The sequence below is a fragment of the Nymphaea colorata genome, chromosome 13 (genome assembly GCF_008831285.2).
Source record: "Nymphaea colorata isolate Beijing-Zhang1983 chromosome 13, ASM883128v2, whole genome shotgun sequence".
NCBI classification, from domain to species: Eukaryota; Viridiplantae; Streptophyta; class Magnoliopsida; order Nymphaeales; family Nymphaeaceae; genus Nymphaea; species Nymphaea colorata.
The window spans coordinates 17,374,754-17,391,054 of record NC_045150.1 but is presented as its reverse complement, the minus strand read 5'-3'; the positions used below and the strand labels follow the sequence as shown (position 1 = coordinate 17,391,054).

General features: G+C 38.2%; 1 protein-coding gene across 1 annotated transcript; it reads right to left on the bottom strand.

The window, feature by feature from the left end:
- Positions 1-3,236: 3,236 nt before the first annotated feature.
- On the bottom strand, positions 3,237-12,817 carry LOC116267159 (probable glucan 1,3-beta-glucosidase A). Its single transcript, XM_031648752.2, has 8 exons — positions 12,617-12,817; positions 12,178-12,297; positions 10,683-10,886; positions 8,821-8,982; positions 7,877-8,043; positions 7,593-7,748; positions 6,878-7,230; positions 3,237-3,500 (listed from the first exon to the last, which is right to left on the bottom strand). Exons 1-8 carry the CDS (start codon positions 12,812-12,814, stop codon positions 3,319-3,321), a joined length of 1,542 nt encoding a protein of 513 aa, XP_031504612.1. The 5' UTR covers positions 12,815-12,817; the 3' UTR covers positions 3,237-3,318.
- Positions 12,818-16,301: the final 3,484 nt, after the last annotated feature.

The window sequence follows — 16,301 nt, the reverse complement described above, 5'->3', positions numbered from 1 at the left end:
CAAAAAGAAACACGTAAAAAAAAAAAAATCAGAAGCAGTATATTGGTTCAACAAAAGAATAAATATTGAAAGAAAAGCAAAAAAAATGACAATTGTATGCTTAATTAAAAAAAAAAGACATAAATTTATGAGTGAGCAAGGAATTACCATGACTCTATCAGCAAAAAGTAACCTAGAAGATAACATTGTACTCATACTTAGGTGGTAGTGCTCATTGCTTCCTACATGGCCTAAATAGTAAACGGTAAACCCTAAGCCCTATTTCTGTCGTGAGTCATTCGTGAATATGATGTCTATGTGTTTGAGATTGAAAAAATTTGGAAGAAGGAAAAATAAGAAGCCAAGAAGGAGACCTGAAGGGCAAAGGTGGAATAGTGAACAATGAAGCCGCGGCAATAACAGTGTCTGGGCCGACGACAGCCTGCAGCCCTCCAGTGGACCAGCGGCAATCCAAACGCTAGGCAGAAAGGTGACAACAGTGTGACTCTTGAATGGCTAGCGGCAGGCTGCAGTTCAATCTAGACACCTCACACCGACAACAATGGGGACAATGACGAAAGGGGGCAGCGGGCTTGTGGGTTGGATCCAGTTTAAGATGTACAGGGGCCAAACTAAACCCCAGTCCAAAGCTACAGTGGCCAAACTAAAAATATTTAGTTATTTGAATCTTTTTTTTTTTAATTGCATGGGGTGAGGCCATGGCTCTCCCCAGGGCCAATTGTCTTTCTGCCGAATGGCAAAGACGAAACGCCATGAAAGTCGGCCTCTGCAAAGGCTTTGGCTACCCAACAATAACCTTGTGCAGCAGAAGCGTGGTGGGCCCATAACCCATTGTTGGGGTGACCATAAAAGCGGGTGGAGACAAAAACAGGAAGCTTTCACGGCGTGAAGATAGAAGACGATGAACCTGCATCAGTCTGAGGAAACAGGGTTTCTCCCCTCAGCCATCGCACGTAGGGATGAGAATACACAGGCTGTATGGTGAGAAGGACCCTCTTACCCAAGGCCGTGGATATGTAGCGTGTCCCTCTCATCACCGGACACTTTGTTTATACACTTCATGCGTTTGAGTCGATGGGTTCTAAATGCTTATCCGTGTTGATGCAGGGCTATTATCATGCGTCTGAATCCAATATGACCCAAGAGACTGGTCTGCGGCGACGCATTTAACTGACAGCGATGCCATTGGCAGCCACGAGGGCACTGGTAAAAGGGCCTAAGCTGATGAAAGTTAATGCAAAATTAATGCAGCTGCCTTTATGAAGAAGGTGAACGGTTTAACTTTTGGGTTCTCCAAAAGTTCTATCGTTCCAAGACATGTGCCCTATTTTAAATTTCAGTTTTTTTGTTTTTAATATGGTCATTATATTTTCAGTTTTCTGTTTTTAATATGTCCATAATGACCATAGTGGAGTTACCAAGAGTCAATGTCATTTATTTTTCAGTTTTTTCTTACATGTATATATATGGCCCTTTGGGTTGGCTAAATGTGTGAAAAAAAAGCATTTCAAGTGTGCTCCAAATTTTTAGTGTTGTGTGCTCTTATCACATGTCATGCCTTTGTGATCACTTGTAGAAACAAGTACTCGATTAGTGTGTTGTTTTCTTGTGTTGTGTCATTCACAGGAGCATAAGAAGAGGAAGTGCAGACAGGTCATTCCTTTTGCTAACATAAGCTGCATCTTCTCACCCTCTCTATTAATTAACTTCTTCGTTTTTTATATTTTAGATTCTTTTAATCTCTCTTATCTCTCGATCTAGATCGACCGAGGGTTTCTGCAGAAACCTATGGTCGACTCCAGCCACGGTGCCACCTCCGGTGAAGCCCCCGCGACCGGCATGCCACAATGACGACTCAGTACTGGCCGAACGACCCATCACATTTCCATTCATTTCAAGGAGTTACAAAAACACAGTCCTTCAGCATTAAGAAGGATAAATTAAGGTCCCTCCAAAGTTTCCTACAAGTAAATTTAGTGCTTTGTTCTTCATTTTGAAAGAAGGAGGTGACCTGACCAGTGGGATCGGGTTACAGAGACTTGTGTTTGATGGTCTCATCTCGCTCGTCTAGTGGGATTGTAAATATCCCCTATTTATTGAGCGATAAAGGTTGAGGGTTTATTCCTCCACGGTTGATTTAATTAGGGAAAGTTAAATATTGTTGACTTTTCATTATTGATGTATTAATGCGGTGAACTTTATCGGATCTAGTTCAATTGCCTTAAGTCTCACGTTCCTTGTGTTTTACCCCATCTTACCACTTTATAAGAATTAGTTTTTATTAATCATTTGGCATCTAGTTTTCATACCTTTTTTGCATTCAAAAAATTAATTTTTCTCCAAAAGAGCAGCAGTTTCACAAGACTGCTGGATGACACCTGTATTTGGGTTTTACAACAGTTTCTTTCTTTTCTTTTTTTTTAGTAATTTTATTTCTTCTCCATCAAACAGTAGTTTAAGGAACAGGGCTGGACTTTTTAAGTTGTTCCAATTTTTTTGATAGATAAAATACTCATTTTTTGCCACCAAAACTACCTCTTAGGGATTCAATCTCTTAATTCCTTAGAATCAAGTGTTCTGTGAACCTATTCCAATTTTTGGGGCAGATACATAAAACAGAATATCTTATTACTATTTGGCAACAATGCTGTGAGAATTTGATCTCATAACTCTTTTTTTTTTTAAGAAACAATGTGATGGAATGGGGGATTTGGTTTAATGGTCAATGAATGTTACATGTCAATCATTGTACCTATATCTGTATCCAGTTTAAAATCTATTGAGAGTAACAATGCACATTGCAAGCTTATCATTAACAAGAGAAAAGGTTACATAATTTCTGAAGTGCCAGTAATCCATTATCCAAAGGACCGATTATCACCATATCATAAAACACAGAACTTCAAAAGCATATATAAGATCACAACGCACATTGCAAGCTTATCATTAAAAAGAGAAAAGGTTACATAATTTCTAAACTGCAAGTAATCCATTATCCAAAGGATCAATTACCACCATATCTTAAAATACAGAATTTTAAAAGCATATATAAGATAAAAGTGGCCTCCTTAAACAGCATAAGGTTCCCTATCTCTTCGTCTTTCTGTTCCCCTGCTGAATCAGGCCATCACCGGCAGCACCGACCTAGACTATATATATATATATATATATATATATATATATATATATATATATATATATATATATATATATATATATATATATTCTTTCAACTGGATGTTTATTCAAGGACTTGGGTACATAATAGCAGTCCCAGTGGATATAATGCAGGAGAGAAAGAAAGCAAATGTGCTACAACTAGATAGTGATGTAGCCGTTCTCTATCATCCATCGGAGGCTCCAATGCGGGTTCACGTTCTTGAGGGTCCAGTAAGCCCATCCAAAGGAGGCTCGCCCGTACACTTCCAACTGAGCCCTTGCAAACCTCTTGTAGTCTTCTGGTCCTGCGTTAGTCACGTTCAACTCTGCCACCCATTCACCTGTTTCATTCCCCAAATTAAAAGTATAGGGAAAGGAAACATCAACTTCACCATTCCAATAAATTTAAGTACCAACAATACACCTAGCTAGGTGAGTTTGCTTGTGGTCATTATACATCGAGTTCAAGTCAACTTTTAGATTGAGTTGCCCGAAAACGTGAACTATATCTTTGGGTGCTGTTGAAGTTGGCTTTATATTGATGAAAATACATTGACAATCAAATGAAAGAGTCTCCTGCTTTGGCCATTTGGGTGGGTAAAAGCTGTATTTCATCCTACTAAGAGCTGCCAAAGGCTCTTCCCTTTCCCCCATCCTCCCACAGGCAGTGGCGTAGCCACATGTGTGTTGGTGCAAGTAACTGGTGTGGGCATTTGGACACCAGCTCTTTAAAATTCTTTTATTTTTATACTGGAAAATTCAATATTTACTTTTATACATATATATAGGCGCCCCTCCAAATATAAATGTTTCTAAACAGATTCTCCTTCAGCAAATTTTTTGTACTCCACCACTGATACCGGTCATGAAACCGGTGGGAACAAAACTGCTTGTTTATGACCTCAATATATGAAAGACAACTCACCCAGTCTTGAGAGTGGGGTATATTGGTCAGATATGAAAAGTAAAAGGACGTTGAAACATTTTACAAAAGTAACTTTTTTCTTTCTTTTCTTGCCCATATAAATGGGGTTCTTATCTGCTATGGTAAGTGCAGTGGCTGCATTCATGGGGTTGGCAGACAGGCAAGACAACTTCTCATAAAACATGTAGGTGTTTTTCTTCAAATCAAGCATATCATGGAAAATCAATTTAACGGACTATTTGATCAAGATTGAACAAAATTGACTTGTAAAAGCAAAAGTTACTTTCATTTGCTGGTAGGCTTCGTCTGATCAAGTATATACTGGCCTTCATTCCTCAATAACGGGGTATGGGAACCAACTCCATTCCAAATTCATTTATCATGTGCCCTGTTCTTATGGGGTGGATGTACTAAAAGGAAGAAAGCTCATTCTGTTAAATGAAGCAAGCTCTGCCTGCCAAAAGAGAAGGTGGGGCTGGTCTGCACGGATTAGAGGAAACCAATGAAGCCTGCCTTACATTTCCTGCATGTAAGGCTGTTAGCATCAACAGTTTACAGGCTGAATTAGTCAAAGGAAATATCTTAAATGGCCCACCTTGTGGAGCACCAATAACTTTCCGCAATAACTTTCCGCATTACTCTAGTGCTTGGAACACCATTATGACAGCATAGAAAGATAGATGACCGGTGACCAGGAGGCAAGCAGGGGCCTTCCCTCTCCCCCACCCCCCTTCATTTTTTTTTAATTTTGATATAAATTTTAAAAGATTTTATGTATCATATATACAAGTTTTGAAAAGTTAATATTTTGACCCCTATCAAATTTTTAAAACTACAATTTGGCCCTCCTCATGAAAAAATTCTAGCTTTACACCCTATCAGTGTCATAGAACAAGCCTAGTTATATATGGTCGGTCTGCCAAAATTGGAAAGAGCAAACATCAATAACAAAGAATTTAGTGCAGTAGACAGTGATTTATATAGTTTACTTTAATTTGCAGCCTTGGACACAGGAATTGTGTGGTGTGATCCTGGTGGACGATCAACACAACATGCTTGTTTGGTTAGAGCAGTTGGGCAAACCTATCACAAGGAACCTAATCTGGCATACCATAAAAACTCAGCAGATTGAAGAGAGGTTGAGAAGTAATTTGTGGATTAAAAATGTTCTTCTAAGGCATATAAATCTTGTACATTGGGTGGTAAAGGAGAATAATGGCAGATATCGAACCTAAAAGGCTTGGAGTTCTGCTAGCATCCTGATTTGAGTCGCGCCATCAAGCAAAAAGAAGATGAAAGGAGTCTATTTTTCAAATGCAAGATATCAACATTGTGCTGGGAACTGACTGCAGTCAGTTTAATTAGACCTCACCAATACCTAATGGTGTTGGACAAGGCTTAATCCAGTGGTGCAAGATTAAAAGGAAACCATGGGCCATGATAGTGATAGTGAGTTGTAATATGGCCCATATGAAGATTTTCTTCTTTTCTTTTTTTTTTCTTTTTTTTTGTGAAAAAGAGTGAGTGGTTCATTTTATTGTCCCTAAGAGAGGCTATTGTCCTCTCTATGCCCGCTTCTTGGGTTCACAGAATATGCTTCGGAACCTTTTACAGTGTAGAAGTAGAACACATTGAAACGTGATAGTGACTCCTCCAAAATTTGAACAAGACTCCTTAGATGAGGTGGTCCACCTTGCTGTCCAGTGCAACCACCCCTAAGAATACCCAGAAGTCTAAACATGAAAAAAAACATTGTTGTGTAAAACTACAAAAGTGTTTAAACCAGACTTTGAGACAATTGCAAAGTACATTCCTTGAAAACAGATTGGAGCCCGATGGACAAACTAACAGTGGAAGTCTGACTACGTAATCAATATAATGTACTCACTTTTTCTGTAGGTTTGTGTTGCTATATTAAAAGAAAAGGAAAAAAAAACTCCATTATAAGGGCATTAATAAAAGAAAGGAAAGTGTTTCAAAATGACATAGTCACCCTTTTCTTATTCAAAAATGACCAAAATGCCCTTCATACAAATCTCTGCCAGTGAGTGTCCATGGATAAACCTAAGATACTGATCTGGTTTGGTACATATATCACTGGTTGTCAATTAGGATAATCTTTTTTTATTTGGAGCAGGTTTTGTGTGCTGCCGTTTAAGGTTGTGCACCCAGTTGGGTTGGATACTCAATATTTTGGGCTGAGTTAGTCCAAATCTATTAATAACTTGCTTAAAATATTATTTTATTTGGAAAAACATATATTTCTATATGTATATATATTATAATTTATATACATTATAATTTTACTTATTATATTATACTTTTTAACGTATGTTTTATTATTATCATACCAAGATGGGCCAGGCTGCAGGCCTTAGACTGGGCATGGGCCCAAACCCGACTTATGGAGCTGGGAATGGCACCGTCTGTGCAATGTATGACCAATTCTAATGATCTTCAAAGGGGTTGTTCCAACAAGATTGAATAGGAGCTAGCAAGCGAACATTTCCACTTCGATTCTTTGAGGGTTAACTCCTGTGCTGCAACATGGGCCCAAACCCTATACCCTAAGAGATGAGAGTTAGGTGAAAGGGTTTGCCCTTCTTGTAGTGAGTCAAACCTCCCCGCCAATTTTAATGAGCTTGACAAACACCTCAAGCCCATCCGTCCAATGCACCGTCGCGCATGCTCTGGCGGCACATGCAAGTCGCCACCCCCCTCTCTTTTCTTTTTTTGTTACTTTGGTCTTTTCGTAAAGTAGAAAAGAGTGAAGCATATGGAAATCAAACATACCTACAAAGGAAAGGGGGCCACTGGCTGAGGTTAGTGTGTTCAGTTCAGAAGCTCTGGTTTGGTAGATGTAATCGATGTTCTGCTGCACCGTCCAGTTGTTGAAGCCACTAGACAAGAGGTTGTAGTAGTGGACGTCAATGACAGTTCTAGAGCGCCCATTGGCGAGAGGCAAGAGCTCAGTTGGCGTTGTCGAGTGCAGTCTGTTGGACATGATAACGTAGGCTGTGGGAGAATGTCTCCTGACTGCAGCGTACCCTGCCTCGTAATATCGGGCAAGGACATCAAGGGACACTGCAGGAGCTGAGGGCTCGTTGATAAGCCCCACCGCTGCTAGGCTTTCTGAACTTGCATACCTGCATTACAGAAGAATGACATTTTCTTTATTCAAACAAAACAACCCAGTGAGCTTCAAACCTAAGTCAGATCAGTACGGGCATGGAAACTTTAGAAAATATCTATATGCATATACGTGAGTTTCCTCAGGAATTTTTAATGAATCAGATTTAGCTTGGATATCCAACTGAATTACTTCAGAAAAGAAATATCCCGATTCAGTTGTGAATTTAAAAGTTAGCTTCCGACTGTGAATTTAAAAGTTGGTTTCTGATATGGCATAAACTTTTCTAGATAATTTCGCATTCTAAATCTGATGAACATATTTTGTATTCTAAATCTGATGAATAAACGAACATCTAACAAAAAGCGGGGAACATACCTTGCCGAGAAAAGCTCTATAACCTCAACAGTTTTGTCAATGGTTTCTTGAGTTGATCCAAATTCAATGGTGCCATCTCTTGTCCCACTGTGATCCCCTCGATTTTGAGAGTAAGGTGGTGCATGGAGATCCAATATGACTTTGAGACCATAGTTCCTGAATTGAGCAATGTCACATTATTATATTCTGGAACAATTTTGTCCTTTTTTAATTTTCTAGCTGAAGCTGGCATTAAAAATATATAACATTTATAAAGCTTATAATTTTGGTTGTTGGATCTTTACTCAGCCCAAGAGAACGCCCTGTCCAATACGTCCAAGGATCCTGCAACAAAAGGGGCAGGTGTAGGGTTCGTGGCAGTCCACCACCCAACTGGAATTCTCACTGCGTTCAAGCCACTTTTCGCGATGAAGGCGAAATCATCTTCAACTATAAATGTGTTCCAATGGTCCTGCAGAAAATTAAAAAAAAAAAGATCGATGGATCGAAAAAGCACTCCGGAGCTATCAAGATGACGAAAACACTCCTTATTTGAAAAAGGAAAACCCCCTTACATGCAAAAGTAAACAGATAAAAAAAAAATTATAAAAGGTTCAAGCTTTCAGTTATATATATATATGTATATAAAGACAGGAAACGGTCAAAGTGAACCCCTTCATTAATCTCTTCAAGTAAGATTCAAACTTACGACTAATCAGATAACAGTCGACTGCTCGGCCACTAAGCTACTGAAGAACAACCGGAGATTAGATCTCCTAGACTTTAACTCTCGTTCTCAACCCATGACCAATATGAGCCCTAAGCTTCCTTAGTAACTCCCAAAACTTCTTTGTAGTAACTCCATTTCATGCCTCATTTCATAGGGAACCTCAAAAAAAGGGCTCTATTTCATTATATTCTATCCATATCTTAATTCCATTCAGTTTCTTTTTTTTTTTGTTTTAATGTCATTCAATCGATATATATACATATATCTGCCTTAGTGAAACGTAATGTTCCTGAGACTTGGCCAAAGCATATTTCAGGTTTAATTTTAATGATTTATTTTTTAATCATGCAGAAGTAACCGATTGGTTTTGAATCAGATATGTGAATAGGAACGGGCTCATATCCAACCTTAAGAAAAGCAGGGCACAATTTTTCCCGACTGTTGTTGACTATCGTATGATTTATTATTTTGTTTTTTGCAATTTTTCTACTCAAAGTAGATCTGTGAAAGATTCCTTACTTGCATAACCTGGGCAGCTCGCCCAGTTCCATAGCCGTTTGTCACTTGGTACTCTCCTTGAAGCGAATTCCCAAAGAAGTTCATCACAAATACTGCTTTGCTACTATCTTCCCAGCCTGGCTCTCCACCGAAGTCTGCCGTCACAATATCTTCAGATTTTGCCTGCCAACGTTAATTCCCACTTTGTCAGGTGAAGTTGGAGCAATTGAAAATTGTATGCCTCCCACTATTTTTGGTGCACTACATGTCAACACAGCATTTCAATTTTATAGTTTCCGTTAATCACGCAAAAGTTGCATGAAATAGGAAACGATCCAATGGTATTTTTCTCATCATCTTCCTGCACTATATGCTAAAAATTTGTAGTTTTGTGGGGTTTAGATGTAACAGTAATCTCTCATTACGTGCTATTCATTTAGATTTGCCAATTTATAAACTTTTAATACGGTTGGGCTTTGCATTGTTCCAATCGGTGTAAATCTAATATGTGTAGAAATAGAGAGTTAACATCTAGTTTACCTTGGACAAAACCACCATCTGAACTCTCATAATGCTATAAATATTAGTATATTTTGGGTTCTCATAAGGCTCTCCCATGACACTTGGGACTTAAGCCCACCACAGGGGATGGACTATAGGCATTCCTTGTCATGCCCAGGTGGGCCAGGGGGCACGCATTTCATAGGGGATAGACACATGCATCGAGCTGGCCTCTTGGCCAACCATGTAGTTGGGTGAGTAGGAAGAGTATTTTCTTCGACCCAACAAGAGGGCCAAAACTCCTCACCCTTTTCCCCATTTCCCCACCACCCCTACCCCCCCCCTGCCCACCCCTCACACACAACAAACTTACCTGCAGTGCTCCAGGTAAGGCACCTATGTTTCAACTTGCATATCGGTTCTCTCTTTTTGTAGCAGGGAAAGTTGGTGCTCTAAAAATTTAAAACAAAGATTGACCGTCGTTGGATACTATGTACTCACTACAATATATATTTTGAGGCCACGAGTTTCAAAATTTTTCCTGCTAAATTAAATCCACACTTTCCTCAGCATACTTTGGCATTCTGGGAGGCTGATTCGTTGGATAGTATAAGGTACATGTAAAATTAGTGTAAGATATATGTATGGAAGGTTAATAGGCTAGGACACATCTCCAAGAAGGTCACATGGTTGGGTTCGAGCATGCGAGTTACGTGTTCAAAGCCTGAAATAACCAAAGTACATACTTTTCGCGCCCGTTTGGCTAAGGTCCATGTGAAATAAATAAAGTGTCCCCAAGTTTAACAAAGATTACCTCTTCCATATAAGGGCTAAAATGAGAATAGGTTCTTCTTGAAATGACCAATATATCCATTTTCATAAATACCTAAAATTCCTCTACACAAAAATTGAGTTATTATTTGTAGTGTCCCTGAGTCGAAAAATATATATGTGATTAATCCGCTATTCCCCTTCATATGAAGATTCTATGCACCTCTTAAACATAGTTTGTTCTTTTGTATATTTTTCTGAAGAGAATCATTAAGGGAACTATTGTAGATTTGAGATCCTTGCAGTTTGAGAATCATGAAAAATATCAGTCCCTCCCTTTCCGATCTTAAATCAGACTTTTTTTCAATGTAAAAAGGTAAAATAAGGGTCTCAATTCCTTAATTTGATGAGCCATGAATCTTGCCATAGATCTTTTGCCACATCAAGAAAAGCATGCCATGTTAGATCCACATCAGATTCATGCATTTCAAAATCAGAGACTATCAAACGGTCCTGAACAATTTTCTAGTCCAAAAAATTATCAGATGTGTGTAATTTGCTTCACCTAATCAAGAGCCAATTGAAAAAAAGGTGCTGTGAAAACTTTTTACCTGCAGAAACATCTCATTGCTCAGTGCTTTGATATGAACCCGGTTTGGATTACCAGGGTTCCTGATAATTTGGAACGTCTCGGACTCGCCCGGCATCGTTGCGACTGCTACGATGGGGCTGCCTGGTCCCCCTCCTCCATCGAGCCCAATAAATTGTTTATTGAAGACTCGGAACTGAAATTGGTCATCTGAAACTCTCCACAACTGCAAAACATGGTTAATTAAAGAATATACAATGCCATTCCAATGACTTGTTCGAATGTCTAGAGCCAAGGCCACAACTCGTTCAAACTGGTATGACTTATCCACGAACTAAGTCCATATGTCCAACTGAAACCAATTGCTCAGGTTCAAACACACAACCATATCTGCAGGACCTACCGAATGCATAGCATGGGCAAACCCAGCACCTGCACAGGTAGTCGACTTGAGTAACATCCTCTTTCTTTCATAATAGCTTGTTCTGTCTCAAAATTTGAAGCAATTTATGCAACAACATGTTATAAAGTTTCATGAACCTTCTCAATTTGTACGTACTTTTATTGAACAGTAACAATTTATTAATAGGTGCCAAAATGTGTGTTAGTGTTACAATTAGTATATACAAATAATCAAACTTTTCAAAGGTAATGAAAGCATAAATATATTTTGTGAAACTCGTGTCTGATACTGCGAACACTAGCCCACATGTCGCTCATGCTGCCAACTCAGTCTGGTAGGGAATGAGAAGCCAAACTGCTCACCTCCTCCTTGTTTATAAGGTCTAAATGTCCACAAAGAATCTAACTAAAGCATGACCTTTTACCAGCCATTGGTCAAATCTATTGTCACATATGGGTATCATACGGTGAGGAATTTCTCAGGTATAAGACGACAAAGTTGTATATCTCGGGAATATTTCGGAAAAATTTCGGTATTTAAAAATCTAAAACATTTAATAAATTGTGAAAATTATAAAAATCATAAAAATATGAACAAAAACAAAAAAATGTGTATTATATGTCTTTTTTCATGTTTTTTATTTTCTGACTTTTTTTTAAAAGACATGTTTTTTCACATTTTATATGACTGACTTTTTTTTTTGCACATTCCTCTACTTTGACGGAGGATCTTTTTTGCCAAAGGCCCAAAACAGATTCACTCAGCAGGTATAGAGAGATTCAATTGAATACTGGGCGCCAAAAGATGAAAATGCCCTTCAAACAGGAAAAGGAATACAAAAATGACCCTCTTGTCAAAGAGTGCAAAAGTGACATTTTGTCGACTAAGATAAATTAAATATCCTTGAATAAAACAGAAAATTCCCTTAAACAAAAAGAAAAAAATGTTCCTCACTTGTTAAAAGTTCACATCAAACACCATGTTCTAAGGTCGAAACCCTTGCGCTCCTGCAAAGCATAGATGGGTAACTACTCACAGGAACTCTCGCTACTCTCTGTCTCTCGCACGCACAACCACTTTTACATACAGAGGCACACAAGCGCATATCTTTTACCTTGAAAGTTTCCCAATCGGAGGCTTTGCTACTGTTGGCGGCGATAGTGGAAGCACCACCCTTCTCTGCACAGAGATATTTCCCCCATGCAGTCGACATGAACTGAACTTGAGTACCATCCTGAACATGTCAAAGTTAAATCAAAGAAGGGAATTGAAAAGAAAAATGAAGCCAAAAGAAAATGAAGGGACGACTGACCACAAAGATACGAACTCGTTTCAAAATGGAGAAGGCGAGGTGACAGGAATGTCAAGGGGTAGTCCGCTCATTCAAACAAATTTTAGATATAAAATAATCAAATGATTAAGGTGCACTATGCAAATAACTAAGGGACGCACAGTATATAAATAAGCAAACTGTTGTATGCTACAAATACAAAAATAAATAAAATTTGTGGGACTGTGTTGGCAACTGCCCAGGCCACATGCTGTTATCTTACCAGCAGATCGCTGTTGTATATGCGATCAAAGAGAGAAGGTGTAATCCAGCCTTCAGTGACGAGCCACCCGCCTAAATTCACTGCCTTGAATTGAACACTTGGCATCTCTGTCGACTGCACGTTGATCCGCAGGCAGAGATGGGAGAGCAGAAGGAGAAGGAGCCATGAGAAAACAGGACTGTTTCTATTGGCCTTCATCACTCTTCCTTCTCTTGTCACCCTCTGGTCTCTTTCATTCAATTTATAGTAGAAAATGATAAATGTTCATCGTGGTTGAAATGACCAGATGCCTGCAGTCTGTCCAAAATTACGAAGCACCCTTACAAGGACAAAAGAATTGAAAGTGAAAAGATAAAGTGATCAAAGATATATTTTTTTCATCAATAGCAAAAATGCCTCAAAACTTCCTTCGACACATAATTTGTTGTGTGCAGTAGGTAGTGCCTTCAACTAGTTGTTGTACCTTACAAGCCCTCACACGGTTCTGTGGGGGCTTTTTTGTCTCTTCAAAAGGTGAACTTATTTTCGCCTATCTATATTTGTCGTTATAGGAGTATGGCTCTTTATCACCCAGGGCCATTTTAGTCATTTAGATAGTCGTGTATTGGAAGGGAAGACCAACCCTAGCTATTATCGCCAACCCTTCCAACACGCAGTGACCTTCAAAAATCAAAAGTATGGCGGGTGGGTCCACCTTGTCCTGCACAGCATTTATTCATTTTAAAGAAAAAATCACAAAGAAACGCCTCACCTTTTATAAATTAACAAATAAGGTGGCCAATGTTTTTCGTGAAATTCTCAAACTACCTGTCTCACCAAAAGAGGTTGAGATAAGTAATTTAAAAAATTGCTCCTGTCAAGGAAATTATTAGTTTTTAAATGTTAACGAAAGATTAAAATTGACACTTGCTGGTGGCATTATCAAAGGCCAAGGTTTTTCTTTTCCCCTTTTTTACAATTTTATACAAATAACTTTTTTGAGATACGCATTATGTTATTTACTTTTTTGCTTTGTTTTTCTGGTTTTTTTTTTTGTTGGGGTTCAACTATTTTAGAATCGTACTGCAAAGCTACTGAGTGTCCATTTGATCATGTTCATACGGAAATTTGCTAATCAAATATCAGTAATTATTAAAAAAAAAATACATGCACAAATTTCAAAGTGCTTTATCTATGGGGCATTCAAAATGAAAACTTTTAATACTCAAGTCCAGATTGCCTTGTTTTGCCAAAAAAATTGGCCATTGCGTGACCGCCAATGCAGCGTCAAGCCCTCATAGACGACGTCGCATGCACGGGATTATGCATGTAATACATATCCACCAAAGACAATTTTGGACACTTTAATTATTTCTAGAAAAAATGAACATTTTGGAGATTGTACCCCTTTCACTTTCCATCTTTTGTTCTTATTGAAATGGAAAGTTTCTGTAAGAGGACAAAACCCTTATCTCTCATTTGAGGGAAGAGAGAAATGCAAAAAGTTGACAAAAAATGTACCTCACTTTTGAGCAAATGACATGGCACTTGTCAACCTTTTTGTAAATGCTCAACCTTTTCATGAAATTCTCAAACAACATCTTGGAATAAAAAAAATCTAAGATAAAAATAATTTAAAAAATTGCTCCAATCAACCAAATTATTTTTTAGAAAATGTTAACAAAAGATTAAAAATTTTTAAAAATCATTGATTGCTGATGGCATTAGTGGGCATTAGTGGCAGGAAAGCTTTCTTTTTTTTTTCCTAATTTTATAAAAATAACTCTTTTTTTTAGTCTTTGTTATTCAGCTATTTGTTATGTAGCAATCCGTAATTATTTAAATAAAAAATACATGCTTAAATTTCAAAGTCCTTTGTCAATAGGGCATTAAACATGAAAACTTTTAATACTAAGTGTCACTTAGATTGATTTATGCATGTAAATTTACTTGGTAGAGGTCCACATCTCACAATTGACCCGCAATTGACCCGCAAGGTAGAGTCCTCGGCTAAAGGTGGGCATCGGGCCGGGCTCACCGGCCCGGCCCGATGCCCACCCTTATCCATTGCCTCGTTACACAGCATATATCTACCAAAAGGCATTTTGGGCACTTTATTCATTTCTAAAAAAATTAATATTTTGGAAATTGTATATTTTTCACTTTCTATCTTTTATCCTTTCACTTCCATTCTTTTGTTCGTATTGAAAGAGGAGTTGCATTAAAAGGAGAAAACCCTATCGCTCCTCACTTGAGCAACAAGAGGAAGTCTCATTCTTTAAAAAAGAAAAACACAAAAAAACCTCACTTTTAGGCAAATGGCATGCCACTGCCAACCTTTTTATACATTAACAAAAAATAGATTTCAACCTTTTCATGAAATTCTTAATTAACTTCTCCCAAGAGAAAACATTAAGATAAAAACAATTTAAAGAATTGTCAAGGAAATTATTTTGTAAAAAAAATTTGACAAAAGATTACAAATTTTAATCCAGAGTTGCTAATGGCATCAGCGAAGTGGCAAGGGTTTTTTTTTCTTTCATTTGTTTTCATTGTATAGAAATAATTTTTTTGAGATGGCTATTTTGTAATTACTTTTTTGCTTTACTTTTTTTTTTTTTGGGTTGCAGGTCAGCCGTTAGAGAATTTATATGGAAAAGTTGATGACTGTCCATTTGATGAGCTTCAAAGGCATAATTTGTTATTCACCTATTCTTTATGCAGCTATCCATAATTATTTAAAAAAATGCATGCTCAAACTTCAAAGTTCTTTATCCATTAAAAATGAAAATTTTTAATATTCAAGTGTAGATTGATTTATTTTAACAAAAAAATAGCTTTCATACATGTAAAAATTTACTTGGATGGAGGTCCACATCACACAAATGACCCAACTGGCCTTTTAGAATAGGGCTGACCAGAATGAGTGTGATCACTGGTGCAAGACCAAGTCCTCATTGACGACATTGTGTGCATGCGACATATATCCACCAAAGGCATTTTGGGACATTTTAATCATTTCTGAAAAAAAAAGAGAATATTTTGCAGATTGTATCTTTTTCACTTTCCATCTTTTATTCTTATTGAAAGAAGTGGGGTTGCTTTTTTAAAGGATAAAGCAATACACTTCATAAATTCATACGGAACGCATCCAACAACATAGTTTTATAAGTTCAAAAATTGATAATATAATATCATTAAACTAAAATTAAACATGATGATCAACATGGGTGTGGCAGCCTTGCTCAGATACACATGATACAAAGTTGTTGCGTTAAGCTTCTTGATGTTAGCTAACCCTGCTCTGCTTTTTGTTCAGGGAGGCAGCTTCTGGAATTATCATGCCCTCATCCCCGCTTGTAATCATTGCTGCACTTCATTCACTTGTATTACCTGTGTTTGGAACGTATTTGATGCAGACCTTCCCACCAGGAGGGCGAGAACTAGGGCCAGCACGGCCAAGCAAGGCCAAGAGAGTCAAGCACCATCGGCCAACATGATGAAAAGCATAGATGAGCTAAGGGAGGATAACATAGAACTAGAAGTAGATGCAGCGGGCGGTGTGGGCGGAGCATCATCAGCGGAGCGCGGGCAGCGGGCTGAAGACTTCAAGGCAGAACAGGCACGGGAACTAGACCTAGATCCGGTTATAGCGAGTTCGAACCCTGAGTCTAGTCCTGACCCAGTCCACGCGTGGCAAGCCTAA